The 24,519-nt window shown below is 42.4% G+C and overlaps 1 protein-coding gene across 1 annotated transcript in view; it reads right to left on the bottom strand.

The window, feature by feature from the left end:
* Positions 1 to 24,519, bottom strand: part of FBXL7 (F-box and leucine rich repeat protein 7) — a 516,642-nt gene that overhangs the window by 12,963 nt on the left and 479,160 nt on the right. The window contains exon 3 of the mRNA XM_049861349.1: positions 438 to 1,049. Within this exon, the coding sequence (XP_049717306.1) occupies positions 438 to 1,049 (612 nt within the window). The remainder of the gene's footprint in view (positions 1 to 437; positions 1,050 to 24,519) is intronic.

Genomic DNA, 24,519 nt, shown 5'->3' with positions numbered 1-24,519 from the left:
CTCATAGCGACCCCGTGTGACAGAGTAGAACTCCCCGTAGTGTTTTCTAGGCTGCAATCTGTATAGGAGCAGATTGTCAGGTCTTGTTAGGTGGGTTCCGACCACCAACCTTTCCATTAGCAGCCCAGCACTTAACCATTGTGCACAGGGGCTCCTGGAAAGGAAATATACATTTAAAAATCATACCAGCGTGAACTACCAGCAAATGGTGGCCGTAGTTCCTCCAGGAAGTTGACGTTATTTCATGACAAGATACATCTGCCTTCCAACGTCATGACTGCATAGGGACAGTTTGTCTGGAAGACTCAGCCTCCCCCCGCCCCCACCCTCCATCCCTAATGGCTGTGCCTGAAGGGGACTCGCAGGTGCTGGCCACGGCCGACCACCGCTTTGGGGTGGCGCATTGGGAAGGCCACTGACGGTACCATTCCATTTACCTGATACATCCAGGTGCTCCAGGTTGGGGCAGAGCGACACCACATCAAAGACCGCCTCATTGGAGATATTGTAACAGCCTGAGACCTCCAGTCGCCTCAGTTCGGGGCAGCACTGGGCAATGGTGTAAAGCCCTCGGTCTGTGAGCCGCCTGCAGCCACTGACGATCACCGTTTCCAGCATGAGACAGACGTTGGGGGTGTCCTGGCAGAGCCTGCGGGTCAGCACCTTGAGGGCGCGGTCCACGTGGATGGTCTCGCCCGTCAGGCGGATAGTCCTCCAGAGCCGGGGGTCCCAGGCCAGGTTGTACCAGCGGCGGCACACGCGGGCGCAGCGGCACAGCTGGTTGGTGGGCAGGAAGGAGAAGACGTGGACCATGGAGTGGTCCGGGAGCCGGTCTATGCTGGCCTGCTCCTTCTGCGGCCTGGAGGCCAGCCGGATGAGCGGGTGGGTGAGGCGGGTCGGGGGCGGGGAGTGGACCATGGCCACGGTCTCCCCAGTGATGGAGGACGAGGAGGTGGACGAGCCCCTTCCATTCTGAAAGCCGGGCAGATTCGGAGGACATATCAGGGCGGGGCTGGGCGTGCTCAGTGTGCGCATGCTCAGGTCGGAGTCTGGCAAAGGACAGAGAAGAAGGGTTAACGCAGGCCTTATCAGAGCCCTGAGAGCCAGGAGGCAGGGGTTTCCCAGAGGAGAGGTCCATAGTGGGTAGCACTCCCTTCCCACCGAAACTCATCCAGGCAGGCTCCTGCTGAACACATCATCAGAGGCAGAAGCCCAACGCAAATTTTACCCATCCCAGTAGTCCTCTTGTCTACACCAAATCTCCCCAAAACCAAACCCAAACCCATTGCCATCAGGTCCATTCTGACTCACAGAGACCCATTGTGTTGCAGAATAGAGCTGCCTTCCATTGAGTTTTCATGGCTGTGACCTTTTGGAAGCAGATTGCCAGCCCTTTCTTCTGAAGTACTTCTGGGTGGATTTGAGCTGCCAACCTTTCGGTTAGTAGCCCAGCACTTACCCGTTTGCACTCCCCAGGAACTCCTTCATCTACACCAAACCAAAAACCAAACCCGCTGCCCTCGAGTCCATTCCGACTCATAGCGACCGTGTAAGACAGAGTAGAACTGCCTCATAGGGTTTCCGAGGCCGTAATCTTCACAGAGGCAGACTGCCACATCTTTCTTCCTCAGGGTGGCTGGTGGGTTGGAATCACCAGCCTTTCGGTTAGCAGCCGAGCTCTTAACAACTGCACCACCAGGACCCCTCAGCCATTGTGGTGCAACCCAAAACCTGTTGCCCCAAACTGAGGGGACTGGAAGTCTCAGGCTGTTACAATATCTCCATGTGCAAAAGCAGTCACAAACAATATGCAAACAAATGGGTGTGGCTTGGTTTCTAAAACTGGGCCAGGTGGAGCTGGCCCTGGGGCCATAGTTTGCCGAGCTCTAACCTACATTAATGGTGGATCATCCAAAGAGCACGACTTCAAAGTTTCTTATTTCTATTTTGGGCAAGTAACCTAATATATACACAAACGGATGTAACTTCCTAATTACATTAGGCAAATCTCCTGCAAAAAACACTCCTTAAAATGTTAAACATAGGTGTCACTTTAAGGACTAAGTTGCGCTTGACCCAAGCCATAGTGTTTTCAATCGCTTCATATGCATGTGAAAGCTGGACAATGAATAAGGGAGACCGCAGAAAAATCGATGCCTTAGAATTATGGTGTTGGTGAAGAATATTGAGTATACCAGGGACAGCCAGAAGAATGAACAAATCTGCCTTGGAAGAAGTACAACCAGAATGCTCCTTAAAAGCGAGGATGGCCAGACTTCGTCTCACAATCTTTGGACATGTTATCAAGAGGGACCAGTCCTCTGGAGGAGCACATCATGCTTGGTAAAGTAGAAGGTCAGAGGAAAAGAGGAAGACCCTCAAGCAGATGGATTAACACAGTGGCTGCAACAATGAGCTCAAACACAGCTACGATCGTGTGGATGGTACAGGACTGGGCAGTGTTTCGTTCTGTTGTGCACAAGGTTGCTCTGAGTTGCAACCGACTCGATGGGACCTTGCAACAACAGCAATTACATTTTCATTAGGCAGATGATTATGTTTCATCTGAAGGTGAAGGGGACAAGTACCAGAAGAGAGGAAGACAGTAAGTGGGTGCAGGGAACATCTGCTGTTACTTGTCCTCTCCTGCCCAGCATCTGGCCCCCTCTCTTTTGATAACAGTACCCCAGAACCTCCCTGGCACTTCAGATGGTATTTCCAGTCCTTAGCTATCGGGGGCGGGGGCGGGGGTCGGGGGGAGTACTTATTTTTCCTTCTTATTAACAACACACCTCCCTGCTTTGCATTTGCATAATTTGAGTCATAGTTTATTCCTCTGAACAAAAAGATCCCTTGCTGAGGAGGACACAAGGGGTTTTTCACCTTATGAGGAATTAAGAATTCTTTAGAATACCACTTCAAGAAGTGTGTTTGTCTCAAATGGCTCTCTCTCTGTTTGGTTTCTCTCTCTATATTATACAGTGAAAACTGTGAGAGTAGGAATGACAGGACTGCCTTGTTTTCCCGTGTCTTGCAAGCTTTCTGCCTTTTTACAGGTTGTCGTCTTACCACTTTTCTATTGCTCTTTCTTAGTGGAAAATATTTGCTTTTTCCTTCTTTGACAGGTTTCTGTCTTCCACAAGTTCAGACTTTTGCAGGTTTAACTGTATATATTATAATTTTTTTTTTTTTTTTTAGTTGTTATAGTATATGTCTCACATACTTTGGACAAGTTATCAGGAGGGACCAGTCCCTGGAGAAGGACATCATGCTTGGTAAAGTAGAAGGTCAGCAAAAAGAGGAAGACCCTCATGGAGATGGATTGACACAGTGGCTGCAACAAGGGGCTCAAGGGTAGCAATGATTGTGAGGATGGTACAGGACCGGGCAGTGTTTTGTTCTGTTGTACATCATGCTTGGTAAAGTAGAAGGTCAGCAAAAAGAGGAAGACCCTCATGGAGATGGATTGACACAGTGGCTGCAACAAGGGGCTCAAGGGTAGCAATGATTGTGAGGATGGTACAGGACCGGGCAGTGTTTTGTTCTGTTGTACGAAGGGTTGCTGTGAGTCGGAACTGACTCAACGGAGCCTAACAACAACAACAACAACAACAACAATTATAGTGTATAATATATAGTATAACAATATTATATATTATACTATGTGTATTCTATTCTGACTCATAGTGACCCTATAGGACAGAGTAGAACTGCCTCACAGGGCTTCCGTATGGGGTTGCAGTGAGTTGAAATTGACTCAACAACAACAATTTTTGTTTTTTAACATGGTTAATTACATTATTTGTTTCAATTTTGCATCCCTCCTGTATCCCCTCATCCTTTGCCATGTCACTTTGCAGTTCCTTCTAGAGGCAGAGTATATTTCCTCACCCCAGTGATGTAGGACTCAGCCATTTCACTTCATTTGTCCACTGGGATGTTAGGGTGCATGACGTGACCAAAGCTGTTGTGCTTCTACCATCGGGATGAGGAGAAAATACGTGGCTAGCCCACTGGTTAGAGGATAATGGGTGATAATTGTAGCCTACCTGGCCCCAATCTGCAACTTAGAGCCAAGTTCAACCAAGTCCAGCTTGGAACAGCTAACACCTAGATGAACCATTCCAGCTGCCATTGGGTCGATCACAACTCACGCCAACCCCATGTGTGTAAGAGTAGAACACACTCCATACAGTTGTCAATGGCTGATCTTTCAGAAATATATCATCAGGTCTTTCTTCTGACATCTCTGGGTGGACTTGAACCTCCAACTTTTTGGTTAGCAGCTGAGTGCATTAACCTTCTGCACCATCCAGGGCCTCCAGATGAACCATGTTGTTGTTGTGTACTGTCGAGGTGGTTTTGACTCATAGAGACCATGTGTGATAGAGTAGAACTGCCCCCTGTGGCTTCCTAGGGTGTAATCTTTATGACAGCAGGTTGCCAGGTCTTTTCTCTCATGGAGCTGCTAGGAGGGTCCAACCCCTAACCTTACCATAAGTAGTCAATCACTTAACTGTTGCACCACCAAGACTCCTTACATGAACCATGTTGTTGTTGCTGGTAGGTGCCCTTGAGTCAGTTCCAACTCATAATAACCTCAGGTACAACAGAAAGAAACGCTGTGCCATCCTGCACCATCCTCATAATCGTTGCTATATTTGAGCCCATTGTAGCCATTGCACCAGTCCATCTTGTTGTGGGTCTTCCTCTTTTTCAGTGACCTTCCACTTTACCAAACATGAAGTCCTTCTCCAGGTACTGGTCCCTCTTGATAACATGTCCAAAATACGTGAGACATAAGCTACCCATCCTTGCTTCTAAGGAGCATCCTGGCTGTACTTCTTTCAAGACAGATTTGTTCGTTCTTCTGGCAGTCCATGGTGTATTCAATATTCTTCACTAACATCCTAATTCAAAGGCATTGATTCTTTGGCCTTCCTTATTCATTGTCCAGCTTTAGCATGCACATGAGGAGATTGAAAATACCACGGCTTGGGTCAGGCGCGCCTTAGTCCTCAAGGTGACGTCTTTGCTTTGATGAACCATAGATGCACTAATTCTTTAAGCCATCAAGTTTGGGGATTAATTGTTAGACAGCATTACTGTGGCAACAGATGAGTGATATGCCTAATATTGAGGCTAAAATTCCTTGTAAACTAAGACTGTATTTCTGTCCTGGCAGCACCTGGCACAGTTCATGGTGCATAGCAGGTATACAATCAATGTCTTGACTTGATTGGAAACACATAATTACAAACATCATTTAAGCTTGGTATGTGATTTTTGGAGCCTGGTGGCACAGTGGTTAAGCACTTGACTGCTATCCAAAAGGTTGGCAGTTTGAATCCACCAGGTGCTCCTTGGAAACCCTATGGGGCAGTTCTACTCTGTCCTACAGGGTTGCTAAGAGTCAAAATTGACTGAACAGCAGTGGCCTTTTTGGGGTATGTGATTTTCTATTCGAAGTGGTATACATACTGCATTTAAAATCATTCATATGTAGAGAGAGGGGGGCCAAGACGGCTGATTAGGTAGACGCTACCTCGGATCCCTCTTGCAACAAAGACTCGGAAAAACAAGTGAATCGATTACACACATGACAATCTATGAACTCTGACCAACAAACACAGATTTAAAGAGTTGACCTGAGTGACAGAGACAGAGAACGAACAACTACGGGGAAGCAGAGACTGTTTTTGGAGCCTGGAGCCAGCATCCCAGTCAGGTAACCTTGGTGCTGGACTTAGGACTGGGTGCAGGGGAGCTGAACACAACATCCTGTGATGGCACAAACACGGGGCGCAGCCCTACCCCCCTGAACTGACCCCGGGAGGGGGCCCAGCCGGTCCGCGCGGGCAGCGCGGCGACGCGGCTGGCGGGAGGAGAAGTCCCCGGGAGGCAGCAACTGGTTTTGGAGCCGGGAGTGCAGCGTCCCAGCTGGGGAACCTTGACGCTGGGCTTTGGACTGGCAGCAGAGGAACTGACCGCGGCTTCTGCTGATCTGACCCTTGGGGGCAATCTCTACCCAGCCAGAACACATAGGCAACACGCCCCTCGAGAATCTCAGATAAAATAGTCATCCCAAGCAAGATAAATAACTTTGTCTATATTCTGGGGTGTTACTCTCTCCTGTTTTTCTGAACCCTCCCCTCCCCTTCCCAGGCGGCTTCATTAACATTGGAATTTCCTGAGCCAGAGGGAGAACTGCTCTGTGGTTCTTCTTTTCCCTTTTTTTTTGGTCTTTTTCTAACCCATTCTTCTGGCCTGACAGAAGCAACCACAAAAAGCCCAGGGACCAAAAATCCTTCCCTAATTGTACTAAAAACACAGAACCAGCTTCAGCCAAGCATATGTGATCCACAGTCTCGGACTTTCATCCCTACAGGGAACAAGGTGGCTATTATAATGCAAAGGCATTTCTAATAGGGATCTGACTGCATTTTTTTTAGCGGATTTACTGGAAAGACAAGTTTCCCAGTTCCGATATCTTTGCGTATTCAACAGAGCCCTCACTGACCCACAACAGGGAACTGAGGGCTGAAGCTCCCCCCAGACCACCTAGCCTCCCGCCTTAGGGGTCTAAGGAGGGTGACACCTACCAATCTGTAGAGGTACTTGCATTGGGGGACTAAGGTACAGCTGCAGAGCCCACCCACCAAGGTGCTTTAGGAATAGAGACCCACCTACCTCACTGACACTTGGGGGAAGCCTGTCAGCATCCTGCCCCCTCTGGAGTGTGAACCCCAGCTGCTACTGGAATCTGGTGCACACAACTATCACCACTACTTCTCAAGGTGGATAGGTGATAGGGTGCATCACACACTTGATGACCCAAAATCAGATTCTACTCAAGAACAGTGAATGGACTCAGGCATATATATCTGGTAAAGGCCAAACCAGCTGGTAATAGGTCATAAGTAAGTCAAGGGCTACAACAATCAAGATAGCACAATCTAGTAACCCATCCACGTATATTGAAAGAAAACAAAACTAGATAAGACTCAGTGAGCAAATATAGAATAAATCACTACAACATCTTAGTGATGGCTCGGAGACAGCAGTCGATATCAAACCACATAAAGCAGCAGACCATGACTGCTTCTACAACCCCCCAAACAAAAGAATCAAAATCTTTCCCAAATGAAGATACAATCCTGGAATTATCAGATACAGAATATAAAAAACTAATTTACAGAATGCTTCAAGACATCAGGGATGACCTCAGAAATGAAATAAGGCAATCTGCAGAAAAAGCCAAGGAACACACTGATAAAACAGTTGAAGAACTCAAAAAGATTATTCAAGAACATAGTGGAAAAATTAATAAGTTGCAAGAATCCGTAGAGAGACAGCATGTAGAAATCCAAAAGATTAACAATAAAAATTACAGAATTAGACAACACAATAGGAAGTCAGAGGAGCAGACTCGAGCAATTAGAATGCAGAGTGGGAAATCTGGAGGACCAGGGAATTAATACCAACATAGCTGAAAAAAAATTAGATAAAAGAATCAAAAAAATGAAGAAACCTTAAGAATCATGTGGGACTCTATCGAGAAGGATAACTTGCGTGTGATTGGAGTCCCAGAACAGGGAGGGAGGACAGAAAACACAGAGAAAATAGTTGAAGATCTGCTGACAGAAAACTTCCCTGACATCATGAAAGACGAAAGGATATCTATCCAAGATGCTCATCGAACCCCATTTAAGATTGATCCAAAAAGAAAAACACCAAGACATATTATCATCAAACTTGCCAAAACCAAAGATAAAGAGAAAATTTTAAAGCAGCCAGGAATAAAAGAAAGGTCTCCTACAAGGGAGAATCAATAAGAATAAGTTCAGACTACTCAGCAGAAACCATGCAGGCAAGAAGGCAATGGGATGACATATACAGAGCACTGAAGGAGAAAAACTGCCAGCCAAGGATCATATATCCAGCAAAACTCTCTCTGAAATATGAAGGTGAAATTAAGATATTTACAGATAAACACAAGCTTAGAGAATTTGCAAAAACCAAATCAAAGCTACAAGAAATACTAAAGGAAATTGTTTGGTCAGAAAACCAATAATATCAGATACCAGCACAACACAAGGTCACAGAACAGAACATCCTGATATCAACTCAAATAGGGAAATCACAAAACCAAATAAGATTAATTAAAAAAAAAAATGCTCAAAACAGGGAATCATTGAAGTCAATATGTAAAAGATCACAATAATCAAAAAGAGGGACTAAATACAGGTGGCATAGAACTGCCATATGGAGAGGGATACAAGGTGATATAGGACAATACAAGTTAGGTTTTTACTTAGAAAAATAGGGGTAAATATTAAGGCAACCACAAAGAGGTATACCAACTCCATAACTCAAAATAAAAACCAAGAAAAATGTAACGACTCAGGAAACATAAAGTCAAATACTATGAAAATGAGGAACACACAATTTACAAAGAAAAAAGTCTCAGCACAAAAAAGTAAGTGGAAAAATGAAATTGTCAACAACACACATAAAAAGGCATCAAAATGACAACACTAAACACATACTTATCTATAATTACGCTGAATGTAAGTGGACTAAATGCACCAATAAAGAGACAGAGAGTCTCAGACTGGATAAAGAAACACAATCCGTCTATATGCTGCCTACAAGAGACACACCTTAGACTTAGAGACACAAACAAACTAAAACTCAAAGGATGGAAAAAAATATATCAAGCAAACAATAAGCAAAAAAGAGCAGGAGTAGCAATATTAATTTCTGACAAAATAGTCTTTAAACTTAAATCCACCGCAACGGATAAAGAAGGACACTACATAATGATAAAAGGGACAATTGACCAGGAAGATATAACATATTAAATATTTATGCACCCAATGACAGGGCTGCAAGATACATAAATCAAATTTTAACAGAACTGAAAAGTGAGATAGACACCTCCACAATTACAGCAGGAGACTTCAACACACCACTTTCGGAGAAGGACAGGACATCCAGTAAGAAGCTCAATAGAGACACAGAAGACCTAATTACGACAACCAACCAACTTGACCTCATTGACTTATACAGAACTCTCCACCCAACTGCTGCAAAGTATACTTTTTTTTCTAGCGCACATGGAACATTCTCTAGAATAGACCACATATTAGGTCATAAAACAAACCTTTGCAGAATCCAAAACATCGAAATATTACAAAGCATCTTCTCAGACCACAACGCCATAAAAGTGGAAATCAATAACAGAAAAATTAGGGAAAAGAAATCAAATATTTGGAAACTGAACAATACCCTCCTGAAAAAAGACTGGGTTATAGAAGACATTAAGGAGGGAATAAGGAAATTCATAGAATGCAACGAGAATGAAAATACTTCCTATCAAAACCTCTGGGACACAGCAAAAGCAGTGCTCAGAGGCTAATTTATATCGATAAATGCACACATACAAAAAGAATAAAGAGCCAAAATCAGAGAACTGTCCCTACAACTTGAATAAATAGAAAGTGAGCAACAAAAGAATCCATCAGGCACCAGAAGAAAACAAATAATAAAAATTAGAGCTGGACTAAATGAATTAGAGAACAGAAAAACAATTGAAAGAATTAACAAAGCCAAAAGCTGGTTCTTCGAAAAAATTAACAAAATTGATAAACCATTGGCTAGACTGACTAAAGAAATACAGGAAAGGAAACAAATAACCCGAATAAGAAAAGAGATGGGCCACATCACAACAGACCCAACTGAAATCAAAAGAATCATATCAGATTATTACGAAAAATTGTACTCTAACAAATTTGCAAACCTAGAAGAAATGGATGAATTCCTAGAAAAACACTACCTACCTAAACTAACACAATCAGAAGTAGAACAACTAAACAGACCCATAACAAAAAAAGAGATTGAAACGGTAATCAAAAAACTCCCAACAAAAAAAAGCCCTGGCTCGGATGGCTTTACTGCAGAGTTCTACCAGACTTTCAGAGAAGAGTTAATACCACTACTACTAAAGGTATTTCAAAGCATAGAAAATGACAGAATACTACCTAACTCATTCTATGAAGCCACCATTTCCCTGATACCAAAACCAGGTAAAGACATCACAAAAAAAGAAAATTACAGACCTATATCCCTCATGAACATAGATGCAAAAATCCTCAACAAAATTCTAGCCAATAGAATTCAACAACATATCAAAAAATTAATCCACCATGACCAATGGGATTTATACCAGGTATGCAGGGCTGGTTTAATATTAGAAAAACCATTAATGTAACCCACCATATAAATAAAACAAAAGACAAAAACCACATGATCTTATCAATTGATGCAGAAAAGGCATTTGACAAAGTCCAACACCCATTTATGATAAAAACTCTCACCAAAATAGGAATTGAAGGAAAATTCCCCAACATAATAAAGGTTTTATGCAAAGCCAACAGCCAACATCACTGTAAATGGAGAGAGCCTGAAAGCATTTCCCTTGAGAACGGGAATCAGACAAGGATGCCCTTTATCACCACTCTTATTCAACATCGTGCTAGAGGTCCTAGCCAGAGCAATTAGGCTAGACAAAGAAATAAAGGGCATCCGGATTGGCAAGGAGGAAGTAAAATTCTCTCTATTTGCAGATGACATGATCTTACACACAGAAAACCCTAAGGAATCCTCCAGAAAACTACTGAAACTAATAGAAGAGTTTGGCAGAGTCTCAGGTTATAAGATAAACATACAAAAATCACTTGGATTCCTCTACATCAACAAAAAGAACATCGAAGAGGAAATAACCAAATCAATACCATTCATAGTAGCCCCCAAGAAGATAAAATACTTAGGAATAAATCTTACCAAAGATGTAAAAGACCTATACAAAGAAAACTACAAAGTACTACTACAAGAAACTAAAAAGGACCTACGTAAGTTGAAAAACATACCTTGCTTATGGATAGGAAGACTTAATATAGTAAAAATGTCTATTCTACCAAAAGCCATCTATACATACAATGCACTTCCGATCCAAATTCCAATGTCATTTTTTAATGTGATGGAGAAACAAATCACCAACTTCATACGGAAGGGAGAGAAGCCTCGGATAAGCAAAGCATTACTGAAAAAGAAGACGAAAGTGGGAGGCCTCACTCTACGTGATTTTGGAACCTATTATACAGCCACAGTAGTCAAAACAGCCTGGTACTGGTACAACAACAGACACATAGACCAATGGAACAGAATTGAGAACCCAGATATAAATCCATCCACATATGAGCAGCTGATATTTGACAAAGGCCCAGTGTCAGTTAATTGGGGAAAAGATAGTCTTTTTAACAAATGGTGCTGGCATAACTGGATATCCATCTGCAAAAAAATGAAACAGGACCCATACCTCACACCATGCACAAAAACTAACTCCAAGTGGATCAAAGACCTAAACATAAAGACTAAAACGATAAAGATCATGGAAGAAAAAATAGGGACAACCCTAGGAGCCCTAATACAGGGCATGAACAGAATACAAAACATTACCAAAAATGACGAAGAGAAACCAGATAACTGGGAGCTCCTAAAAATCAAACACCTATGCTCATCTAAAGACTTCACCAAAAGAGTAAAAAGACCACCTACAGACTGGGAAAGAATTTTCAGCTATGACATCTCCGACCAGCGCCTGATCTCTAAAATCTATATGATTCTGTCAAAACTCAACCACAAAAAGACAAACAACCCAATCAAGAAGTGGGCAAAGGATATGAACACGCACTTCACTAAAGAAGATATTCAGGCAGCTAACAGATACATGAGAAAATGCTCTTGATAATTAGCCATTAGAAAAATGCAAATTAAAACCACGATGAGATTCCATCTCACTCCAACAAGGCTGGCATTAATCCAAAAAGCACAAAATAATAAATGCTGGAGAGGCTGCGGAGAGATTGGAACTCTTATACACTGCTGGTGGGAATGTAAAATGGTACAACCACTTTGGAAATCTATCTGGCATTTTCTTAAAAAGTTAGAAATAGAACTATCCATACAACCCAGAAATCCCACTCCTCGGAATATACCCTAGAGAAATAAGAGCCTTCACACAAACAGATATATGCACACCCATGTTTATTGCAGCTCTGTTTACAATAGCAAAAAGCTGGAAGCAACCAAGATGTCCATCAATGGATGAATGGTTAAATAAATTGTGGTATATTCACACAATGGAATACTACGCATCGATAAAGAACAGTGATGAATCTATGAAACTTTTCATAACATGGAGGAACCTGGAAGGCATTATGCTCAGTGAAATTAGTCAGAGGCAAAAGGACAAATATTGTATAAGACCACTATTATAAGATCTTCAGAAATAGTATAAACTGAGAAGAACACATTCTTTTGTGGTTATGAGTGGGGGAGGGAGGGAGGGTGGGAGAGGGTTTTTTACTGATTAGTTAGTAGATAAGAACTGCTTTAGGTGAAGGGAAGGACAATACTCAGTACATGGAAGGTCAGCTCAACTGGACTGGACCAAAAGCAAAGAAGTTTCTGGGATAAACTGAATGCTTCAAAGGTCAGCGGAGCAAGGGCAGGGGTTTCGGGACCATGGTTTAAGCGGACTTCTAAGTCAATTGGCAAAATAATTCTATTATGAAAACATTCTGCATCCCACTTTGAAATGTGGCGTCTGGAGTCTTAAATGCTAACAAGCAGCCATCTAAGATGCATCAATTGGTCTCAACCCACCTGGATCAAAGGAGAATGAAGAACACCAAGGTCATAGGATAACTAAGAGCCCAAGAGACAGAAAGGGCCACATGAACCAGAGACCTACATCATCCTGAGACCAGAAGAACTAGATGGTGCCCGGCCACAACAGATGACTGCCCTGACAGGGAGCACAACAGAGAACCCCTGAGGGAGCAGGAGATCAGTGGGATGCAGACCCCAAATTCTCACAAAAAGACCATACTTAATGGTCTGACTGAGACTAGAGGAATCCCTGCGGTCATGGTCCCCAAACCTTCTGTTGGCCCAGGACAGGAACCATTCCCGAAGACAACTCATCAGACATGGAAGGGACTGGACAGTGGGTAGGAGAGAGATGCTGATGAAGAGTGAGGTACTTGTATCAGGTGGACCCTTGAGACTGTGTTGGCATCTCCTGTCTGGAGGGGGGATGGGAGGATAGAGAGAGTTGGAAGCTGGCAAAATTGGCAGGAGAGACTGGAAGGGCTGACTCATTAGGGGAGAGCAAGTGGGAGTATGGAGTAAGGTGTATATAAACTTATCTGTGACAGTTTGACTTGATTTGTAAACGTTCACTTGAAGTTCGATAAAAGTTAATAAAAAAAATCATTCATATGTAGAGAAATTTACATTCATCTCTTTTGCAATCAGCTAAAATAAATCATTCAGGACAATGTTAAATGTAAACCAATTGTGATTTCAAATCGCCATCCAAGCTACCGTGCACCAACCCGTACCATTACATGCGCTCCGAGAACTGCCACTGAAGTCAGTGTTTTACTTTCAGCAGGTGGAAGGACTAATTTTGGGCCAGGAGGGAATGGCAATCGCAGACTCTCAGCTCTGACATTTTAGCAGCTGCGAGGGCTCTGACATCTCTCTTCTACCAGCCTAGGTTCCATTCATGCTGGAAAGGAGCAAACACTGTGCAATGCCCTGCGGAGACCTGGGTCCCTGAGGAAGGAAGCATGCTTGCTGCGTGGGGGCTTGGATTTCTACAACTTGTGTCTGTATGTCTACATCTGATCTGCTTTTCTTCCTTCCTCCACACTCCCAGCCCTGGTGGGGATAACTCGGCTGCGTCCAGATTGCCCAGCCTGCTGTGCCTTTGGTAATGTTTTCATTCTTTCTTTGTCTTTCCTGGCCAGCATGTAAACCTGGGTCACACTCAGAGCATATCTCGCACATCCGTAGGAACATTCTGAGCTGAGGAGGGTTCGGGAGCAAAATAATTGCTCTCCTATCCCCTACGCTGGAGTTCTTCCAGCGGCAGTTTCAGGAGTCTCAGCGGTAATTCAAGACGGTTCTTCACAGCTCATCCAAGTGTGTGTGTGTGTCTGTGTGCCTGTGTGCGTGTGTCTGTCAGTGTATCAGGGATGTGGGGGACCGAAGCAGGTAAATCTGGGAGACTTCTTCCCAGAGAGCTGAATACCTTTTACCAGACCACATTCCAGGATTCTATGGTTCCTTGCTACTTATTCTACAGCAGGTTAAGAGCCCTCAGAGGACTTTTGAAAGGATACAATTTGTTTTACTTGAATAAATTTAAAGACCCATTGCCTTGGACTCAATTCTGACTCATAGTGACCCTATAGGACAGAACAGAACTGCCCCATAGGGTTTCCAAGGATGTAAACTTTACAGAGGAGGCCTGGTGGTATAGTCGTTAAAGCACCTGGCTGCTAACTGAAAGAAAGGTCAACGGTTTGAACCCACGAGCCACTCTGCAGGAGAAGATGTGGTAGTCTCTTTCTGTAAAGATTACAGCCTTGGAAATCCTCTGGGGCAGCTTTGCTCTGTCCTGTAGGGTCCCTATGAGTTGGAATCAACTCGACGGCAATGGGTTTGGTTTGAATCTTTACAGAAGCAGACTGTTAAACATCTTTCTCCCGCTTAGTGGCTGGTGGGTTCAAAATGCTGACCTTTCCAGTTAGCAGCCAAGTGCTTAACAGTTGCACCACCAGGGCTCCACTTGAATAAGTAGCACACTATAATCAAAAAAGGAACCCTGGTGGTGCAATGATTAAGCACTTGGTTGTTAACCGAAAAGGCCCATGGTTTGAACCTACCAGCTGCTCTGAGGGAGAAAGGCCTGGCGATCTGCTTCCATACAGGTTTACAGCCTAGGAAATGCTATGGGGCAGTTCTGCTCTGTCCTATAAATTGACTCAATGGCACATGACAACAATAATATAAAAAAAAGTGAAGAGTAATGAGTAGATATGTGTACACAGAAATTGTCAGAACAAAACTTTTCCTGATACTTTTCCCAAATCTAATCTAACCTACTCTATCTATCTATAAATTTATTATGGATAAAATATGCATGAGTGCCACACAGTGCGTCTTGCCCTTTGATACTAAAAAAACAAAAAAAAATAACAACTCAAAAAAACCTGTTGCCGTTGAGTCGATTGTGACTGATAGCAACCCTATAGGACAGAGTAGAACTGCCTCATAGGGTTTCCAAGAAGTAGCTGGTAGATTCTAAATGCTGACCTTTTGGTTAGCAGCCGAGTTCTTAAGCACTGTACCACCTAGGAGCCATTAATTGCCACTAGATATCATTTATATATAAAAAAAATTCATATAGAATTATAAGGAGTATCAGAATATACATGTCTGTATGTCAGGAAAATGGAACGTGGCTTCAAATTAAACACCAGGACTGTTTGTACTTCCAGAGGAGTGCATTTCAACTACCCAGGAGAATGCAGAAGGACCCAGTGTACTCTTTATAAAAAAATTTTTTTTTTTTTTACTCTTTATACATAGCCTTTTTTTTCTCTTACGTCCCTTTCAGAGTTGTTGGTATTTGCTGTTGAGTGAATTCCAACTCATGGTGACCCCATGTGTACTGACAGCTAAATGGACAATGGCAATAGCTGTCAGTTTTCTGACAGTTTAGAAACAAGGACCCTGATACCGAGACACACAGTCAGAGGCAAGAGGATCGAAAGCAAATATTAAGGTGATAGAAGAAAGCTGGAACCTTCCTCCTGGTCTCAGGACACTGCAATCCAAACAGAAGCAGAAAGAAAGATGACTGATTATTAGAAGATACACTATTTAGTATCAGACTATGGAATTAGAATACTGGTAGGCGCTAACTTATTTTCCTACCTTAGTGCCCCTTCCAAGTGAATTTCAACCTATCTGATGTCTTGGGGGCAAAACCAGTCTCTTCATCTTAGCAGTAAGATGATATGTGTTGGGCTAAGACACATCTGAGATGATATTCCTAATTCTATAGACTGTACATTTTTGTCTACATTTCTATAAAAATGAGCCACATACCACAGCTTTCTTTACCTTTCCTATAGGTGACATAGTGTGATCTGTGGCTGGCATATGGAAGAACCCCACACTGATAATTTTGAGCAGGGAAAATATGATTCATAAAAAGTGCCAAATGACATGTACATTTCCAGAAGTGCCAACAATCATATTCAATGTGAAGATTCTTGAAACAGCAAATGTTTTATGACAATAATAATAATAAATCAAATTCATTGCTGGATACATCAAGTGGCCTTAAAATCTGAATAATCCTTTTTGTGGTTGGATGTGGGAACCAGGAAGAAAAAGCACAGTGTAGCTCCTCTGAAGAAGGGGCAGTGGTGGTCCGGGGGTAGAATTCTCACCTTCCACGCAGGAGAACCAGGTTCAATTCCCAGTGTGTAGCTACCACCCGTCTGTCAGTGGAGGCTTACGCATTGCTATGATACTGAACAGGCTTCAGTGGAGCTTCCAGACTAAGACGGATTAAGAAGACGGGCCTGGTGATCTGCCTCAGAAAATCAGCCAATGAAAACCTTATGGATCACAATGGTCAGATCTACAGCCGATCATGGGGATGGTGCAAGACCAGGAAGTGTTTTGTACCATTGTACATGGGGTTGCCACGAGTCGGGGCAGACTCGATGGCAGGTCACAAGCTTCAGCCTTTCTTCTCTGCTGTTTCTGTGGTATTTGCATTGCCATACGAGGCAGCTGTCACCCACATAGCAACCTTGATAAGAAACTGAAAAGCATTATACTCCTTTACGGAAAGGGAAAACGGCCCTGTGCTGAGAATGCTCCCAAATCATGCAAAAGCCAACCTGGGAAAAGATACAAAAGCTTGCCTCAGTCTTGGAAAAAAGTAATTTCTCACAGGTCCGAGGTGGCGTCAATGAGGAATGGATAGAATCTCCCAGGAGTGGAAAACATGCTAAATAAAACAGTGCTTTTAGTGAGCTTTTGGGTTTTCTCAAAATAAGTGTAATCTGTATTTAACGCTATGGAAGACTGAAGGAGCTCTGGTGGCACTACATTTAAGTGCTCAGCTGCTAACCAGAAGACTGGCAGTTTGAGCCCCCCCAGCAGCTCTGTGGAAGGAAGACTTGGTTCTCCGCTCCAATGCCTTTGTGCAGCATTGAGTCGATTCTCACTCATAACGACCCTATAGGATCAAACAGAACCTTGCTGTAGGGTTTCCTAGGCTGTAAACTTTACAGGAGCAGGTCACGAAGTCTCTTCACCTGCAGAGCTGCTGGTGGGTTAGAACCATTACAGCTCAGATAACCCTAGGGTTTTTGACTTGATGGCACCTAACAACAACAATGGAAGGTTGTAAGTCTAATAAAAATAATGTTTTTTTTTTTTTTTTACATTGCTTTTGTTATCTGTTGACTAAACTAAGAGACAGTAGATCATTTAAAGTTTAAGAACTTGGGGCTCCACTAGTAATTTAAATATTTCAGAGTATGTAATTTTTGTGGGAATAATATGTTTTCTCTTCTTAAGTTATTTAAGTAAAGAATACCAAAAAGTGTAGTTATCCTTTCCTGGGGGCATGGGGAGCACCCTATAAACCCTTTTTTTCTCATGGTTTCAGAACTCCTGGAAATTTTACATCTTCAGTAATTATAGTACAGTATCAAATAGACTCAAGGCATCTGATACATACATGCTTGTTATATGTGTTTTCTTCTAACTGGATAGCTGCCTGCTCATGCAAGTTTTTATTTTCAAACCACTGCTGTTCATACTCTAGGAAGTCATGTTTACATGATAATGGCTATGGCTTAGTTATCTAGGGCTGCTATAACAGAAATGCCATAAATAGATGGCTTTAACAAAGAAAAAATTATTTTCTCACAGTCTAGTAGACTAGAGGAAACCCTGGTGGTGTAGTGGTTAAGAGCTACCAAAAGGTCGGCAGTTTGAATCCACCAGGTGCTCCTTAGAAACTCTAATGGGGCAGTTCTACTGTGTCTTATAGGGTCGCTATGAATCGGAATCCACTTGACGGCAGTGTGTAGTAGGCTAGAAGTACAAATTCAGGGCATTAGCTCCAGTGGAAGGCTTTCTCTTTCTGTTGGCTCTGGAGGAAGGTCCCTCTTGTCAATATTCCCTTGGACTAGGAGCTTCTCTGCACAGGAACCCTGAGTCCAAAGGACATGCTCCACTTGTGGCACTGTTTCTTGGTTGTATGAGATCCCCACTCTCTGCTTGCTTCACTTTCCATTAATCTATTGCAGGCCACACTCCAGGGAAACTTCCTTTACACTGGATCAGGGATGTGACCTGGGTAAGGGTTTTACAATCCCTTCCTAATCTTCTTTAACATAAAATTACAATCACAAAATGAAGGACAGTCACACAATACTGGGAATCATGGCCTAACCAAGTTGACACATGTTTTGGGGGGGCACAATTCAATCCATGACAGGCTATTATGGGAACAGTCCTGGTGCTGCAGTGGTTAAAGTGCTTGGCTGCTAACTGAAAGGTCAGCAGTTTGAACCCACCAGTCACTACACCAGGGAAAGATGAGGCAGTCTACTTAAGTAAAGATTATAGCCTTGGAAATCCTATGGGACAGTTCTACTCAGTCCTATAGGGTGGCTGTGGGCCTGAATCAACTCAACAACAGTGGGTTTTTTTTTTTTTTTTTTGGTGGATGTTATGGATTGAATTGTGTCCCTCCAAAATATGTGCTGTAAATCCTAACCTCTATGCCTGTGATTATAATCTCATTTGGGAATGGGTTGACTTTGTTATGTTAATGAGACAGGATTAGAGTAAGGTGTGCCATGAGCCAATTTCTATTGAGATATAAAAGAGATTAAACAAGTAAACGAGCGAGCCAAGATGGGGTAGGAGAGATGCAGAGCCCCATGAAGATCTCCAAGGAGTCAGGAAACCGAAGGTGAAGAAGCAAGGACCTTTCCTCTGAGCCAAAAGAGACAGAAAGCCTTCTCCTAGTGCCAGTGCCCTAAATTCACACTTATAGCCTCCTAATGTTCTGCTGCTACCCATAAGGTTTTCAATGGCCAATTTTTTTCAGAAGTAGATCGCCAGGTCCTTATACCAAGCCTGTCTTAGTCTGGAAGCTCTGCTAATAGCTGTCTACCATGGGTGGCCCTGCTGGTATTTGAAATAATGGTGGCATAGCTTCCAGCACCACAGCAATACACAAAGCACCACAATATGACAAACTGACAGTTTTCTCTTAAGCACAGAGTAGCTAAAGGAAGAAATAATGAAGTAGGAGAGCTGAACAGAAGATTTCAAAGGTTGACTTGAGAAGACCAAGTATTATAATGACATGTGCAAAGACCTGGAGCTATAAAACCAAAAGGGAAGAACAAGCTTAGCATTTCTTAAGCTGAAAGAACTGAAGAAAAAATTCAAGCCTCGAGTTGCAATATTGAAGGATTCTATGGGCAAAAATATTGAACGACACAGGAAGCATCAAAGGAAGATGTAAGGAACACACAGAGTCGCTGTACCAAAAAGAATTTGTCGATTTTCAACTAGTTCAGGAGGTAGCATACGATGAAGAACCAATGGTACTGAAGGAAGGGGCTCAAGCTTTACTGAAGGCCTTGGTGAAAAACAAGGCTTCAGGAACTGATGGAATACCAACTGTTGTTGATGTTGTAACAAATGTATGCAATGCTGGAAGTGATCACCTGTCTAAACCAAAAAATATGGCTACCTGGCCAACTGACTGGAAGAGATCCATATTTATGCCCATTCCAAAGAAAGGTGATCTGACAGAATGCAGAAATTATTGAACAACATCATTCATATCGCATACAAGTAGAATTATGCTGAAGATCAGTCAAAAACATTGCAGCAGTACATCAACAGGGAGCTGCCAGAAATTCGAACTGGATTCAGAAGAGGACACGGATTCAGACGAGTAAACAGCAAAGAATGCACAGCCTGCTTGCTCAGACATAGCCAAATAAAATAAAAACAAAGAAAAGCAGGAAGGATGAAACAAACAGATCTACAATCAATAAATGAAGAAAATAACTAATGAATGTCCCCAAGACAGCAGATAGTATCAAAACATATAGAAAACCAGGACAGGATGGTTCCAGAGCAGGTGTCCAAAATAAAACACCAGATGACTTTCCAGTAGAAGAAAAGGCACTAGAACTACCATATAGGGAATTCAAGTCTCTAATATTCAGAGCTATCCAAGAAAGAGTTGAAGCAAAAAGGAGACAAAAATGAGGGAAAAATAGACAAATTCATGGAAAAGGCAGACCAACAAAAAAAAAAAAAAAGGGAAGGATTCAGGAAAATAATACAGGAACAAAATGCCAAAATAAATTCACAATTAGAAATCATACAAAAATAACAATTAGAAATCCAAAAGTTAAACAAGATTTCAGAAATGGACAGTATCATAGAAGGGTTGAGGAGCAGGTTTGAAATGACGGAAGACATGATCAACGAAATTGAAGACAAACACTTGGATACAACTCTGTTTGAGGAAAAATTAGAAAAAAGAATGAAGAAAAATGAAGAAACTCTGAGAATTATGTGGGATACAATCAAAAGCAAAAATTTTTGAGTGATCGCAGTTCCAGAACAGGGAAAGAAAATGGAAAACACAAGATCATTGAAGAATTGCTGACAGAAGACAACTTCCCTAATACCATGAAAGATGAAAAGCTGACATCCAAGAAGCTCAATGAACCCCATATTGGACAGGTCCCAAAAGAAAATCACTAAGGCATATCATAATTACACTCGCTAAAACCAAAGACAAAAAACCCTGAGAGCAGCTTGAGAAAAACAAAAAGTCACATACAGAGGAGAAACTATAAGACTAAGCTCTGAGTATTCGGCAGAAACCATGCAGGTAAGAAGGCAATGGGATGACATATATGAAACCTTGAAAGAAAAAAACTGTCAACCAAGAATAACATATCCTACAAAACTCTCTTTCAAATATGATGGTGAAACTAGGCCATTTCCTGTGTTTTATTGACTACGCAAGGGCATTTGACTGTGTGGATCACAACAAATTATGGGTAACATTGCAAAGAATGGGGATTCCAGAACTCATGAATTCCAGTGCTCATGAGAAACCTGTACATAGATCAAGAGGCAGTCGTTTGGCCAGAACAAAGGGATAATGCCTGGTTTAAAATCAGGAAAGGTGTGCATCATGGTTTTATCCTTTCACCATACTTACACAATCTGTATGCTGAGCAAATAAGCCGAGAATCTGGACTATAGGAAGAAGAAAGCAACTTCAAGATTGGAGGAAGGTTGATTAATAACCTGTGATTTGCAGATGACACAACCTTGCTTGCTGAAAGTGCTGAAGCACTTACTGATGAAGATTAGAGACTACAGCCTTCAGTATGGATTACATTTCAATATAAAGAAAACAAAAATCCTCACAACAGAACCAATAAGCAACATCGCAAGAAATGGAGGCAAGACTGAAGTTGTCAAGGGTTTCATTTTACTTGAATCCACAATCAACACCATGGACGCAGCAGTAAAAAAATCAAACAACATACTGCATTGGGCTAAACTGCTGCAAAAGACCTCTTTAAAGTGTTTAAAGCAACTATGTCACCTTGAGGACTAAGGTGTGCCTGACCCAAGCTATGATATTCTCAATTGCCTCGTATGCATGTGATAGTCGGACAACGAATAAGGAAGACTGAAGAAAAATTGACATCTTTGAATCATGGTGGTGGCAAAGAATATAGAATGGACTTCCAGAAGAACTAACAAATTTGTCTTGGAGGAAGTACTGCCAGAATGCTCCTTAGAAGCAAGGATGGTGAGACTTTGTCTCACATACTCTGGACATGTCGTCAGGAAGGACCAGTCCCTGGAGAAGGACATCATGCTTGGTAAAGTATAGGGTCAGTGAAAAAGAGGAAGACCCTAAAGGAGACAGATTGACAGGGTGGTTGTAACAATGGACTCAAGCTTAACAACAACCGTGAAGATGGCACGGGATCAGGCAGTGTTTCCTTCTGTCGTACACAGGTTTACTATGAGTTGGAGCCGACTGGGCAGAATCTAACAACAACATAATCTTGATGAGGAAGGCGAGGCTTCTGTAATATGAGGGGATATGATATAGCCGTCCACACGCCTGTCAGTTTGTCGTACAGTGGGGGATTGACACAGTGGCTGCAACAATGGGCTCAAGCATTGCAACAATTGTGAGGATGGCGCAGGACTGGGAAGTGTTTCGTTCTGTTTTTCATAGGGTCACTGTGAGTCGAAACCGACTCCACAGCACCTAACGACAACATGATCTAACCAAAGGGCCTCTGGGCTGGCACAAATGGTTTGCGCTTGTTTACTAACCTAACTGTTGACTGTTCGAATCCCCCCAGTAAGACCACAGAAGAAAGACCTGGCAATTTTCTTCTGTTAAAGGCTGCAGCAAAACAAATCCTATGGAGCAGTTCTACTCTGTAACACATGGGGTCTCCATGTGTTGGAATCAACTCAGCAACAAGGGGGTTTTACGTGTTTTTTTTTTTGGTTTCGGTCCAGCCAATGTCCAGCTGTTTATTTATGGCTGAACATCAGTTTCCCAATGTTATTTGGCTCCTCCCTGTTATCTGAACAGGTCATAGATTCTGATTTGCCCCATAGCTCATTTGGAAGGGAATATTCACACTGCTAAGGAAGCCTTTAGACCACAATGTTGTAAAAGCCAAAAATAAAATCAATGAAATGTACAGAATGCCATCTTTGGAATCTGTGGTCCAGTTTGATTTCACCTGCAATGTTAGTATCTAGACAAGATCTTTCAGGAAGTTTACTCCCAGGGAAATAACAGGCGGCCTCTGTGCCTATATGTAAAGAAACTATGCAAAAGTCCAAGATCAGAATTCACCAGCCTTGTTATGGTTTTATTCTGTGTTGAAATGATAACATCTTAATGCTCTCCTCCTTCCTATTTGTAAAATGGCAAAGGGAGATGACCTTATACTATTTATTCTTTAATGGAAAGTAAGTTGTATGTATCTTACTGAATGCCATGGAGTGCCAGAAGAACAAACCAATCTGTCTTGGGAGAAGTACAGCTAGAATGCTCCTTAGAAGCAAGGATGGGGAGGTTATGTCTCACATACTTTGGACATGTTGTCAGGAGGGATCAGTCCCTGGAGAAGGCATCATGCTTGGTAAAGTAGAGGGTCAGTGAAAAAGAAGACCCTCAACGAGCTGGACTGACACAATGGCTGCGACAATGGGCTTAAACGTAGCAATGATTATGAGGATGGCGCAGGACCAGGTGAAGTTTCATTGGGTTGTACATAGGGTCGCTATGAGTCAGAACCACCTCCATGGCACCTAACGACAACAACAAAGAATGGTATCATCCCTGAGAGAGAGGCTACCACTGCTACTAGGGGATACGATTCTTGCTGTTACTTTTCCCACTAAGGTGAGGCGACTGTCTCCTTATGGTAGATTCTCTTGAAACATTTGCTAATAAGAAAGTGGACCTATGGTTCAAAGTATTTAGCTAAAATTTAATTTTTATTATTTGTTTGAATTTATTTTTATCTTAAAAATCATTACCTATAATGGTGAGTGGTCCTGGTTTTCCATGTTCTAATGTTTTGCTTTTAACAACAGTTTAAGTTTACAGTGAAAAAATATTAGATGTGATCTTTACAGAAGCCCATCACCAGGCCTTTCTCCCACGGAGCCGGTGGATGGCTTCAAACTCCCAACCTTTTGGTTAGCAGCCGAGTGCTGTTGTGCCACCAGGGCTCCTTAGTATTAATCTACTCAGAAGATACTGAAAAAGACACACACACACACGCACACACACACACAGTCTTACCCAGCACACATCACCTAACGTATTCCAGGTCCAAGCACTGTTACAGATTACCAGCCCACTGCTCACGTCTATTAACAATGACACAGGAAAACTCCCAATACATAAAAAGGAATAAGACCTTTACATTGTCCCAGAACTTAGGACTTATTCCATTTGAGATTAATTACCTAAGTTGGTTACTAAGATGGAGCAGGCACTTTTTTTCCCTTTTTCCAGAACTGATTCACACATCACTTGTAATCATCTGAACTGGCTTTTCCTTGACAGAGCAGGGAGGGAAGCCAGCGGATTTTATTCCCTGTGTTCTGGAAAGCTCACTGCGAGCTTGGGAAATGAGCCAGCTATAAAGGGTCTTGACAAGAGAAGAAGCAAATAGATTTTCATGAAAAGGCTTGTAATCCATAATTTTCAACCTTCGAGTTGCACTTTATATGGCAGCCTTAATTGTTTTCTATCTTCAGTTGTCAGATAATGCTTTCGTCTCACTCCACGAACAGTTACAAAATTCCAGCGTTTGCATCTTTTAAAGTGCGATGGATGGTGTCGTATTGAATTTAGATTCTAGTAAAGAGATACTTATAAATTTTCAGTTCACAGCAGAAAAGAGGCCCCACAGGGAGCAAGACTCTAGTATACACACTCAGCTTTCAAGTGAGAAGAAAGAG

Source organism: Elephas maximus, chromosome 2 (assembly GCF_024166365.1).
Source record: "Elephas maximus indicus isolate mEleMax1 chromosome 2, mEleMax1 primary haplotype, whole genome shotgun sequence".
Lineage (NCBI taxonomy): Eukaryota > Metazoa > Chordata > Mammalia > Proboscidea > Elephantidae > Elephas > Elephas maximus.
The sequence above is the reverse complement of the archived record's forward strand: the minus strand, read 5'-3'. Positions and strand labels throughout refer to the sequence as shown.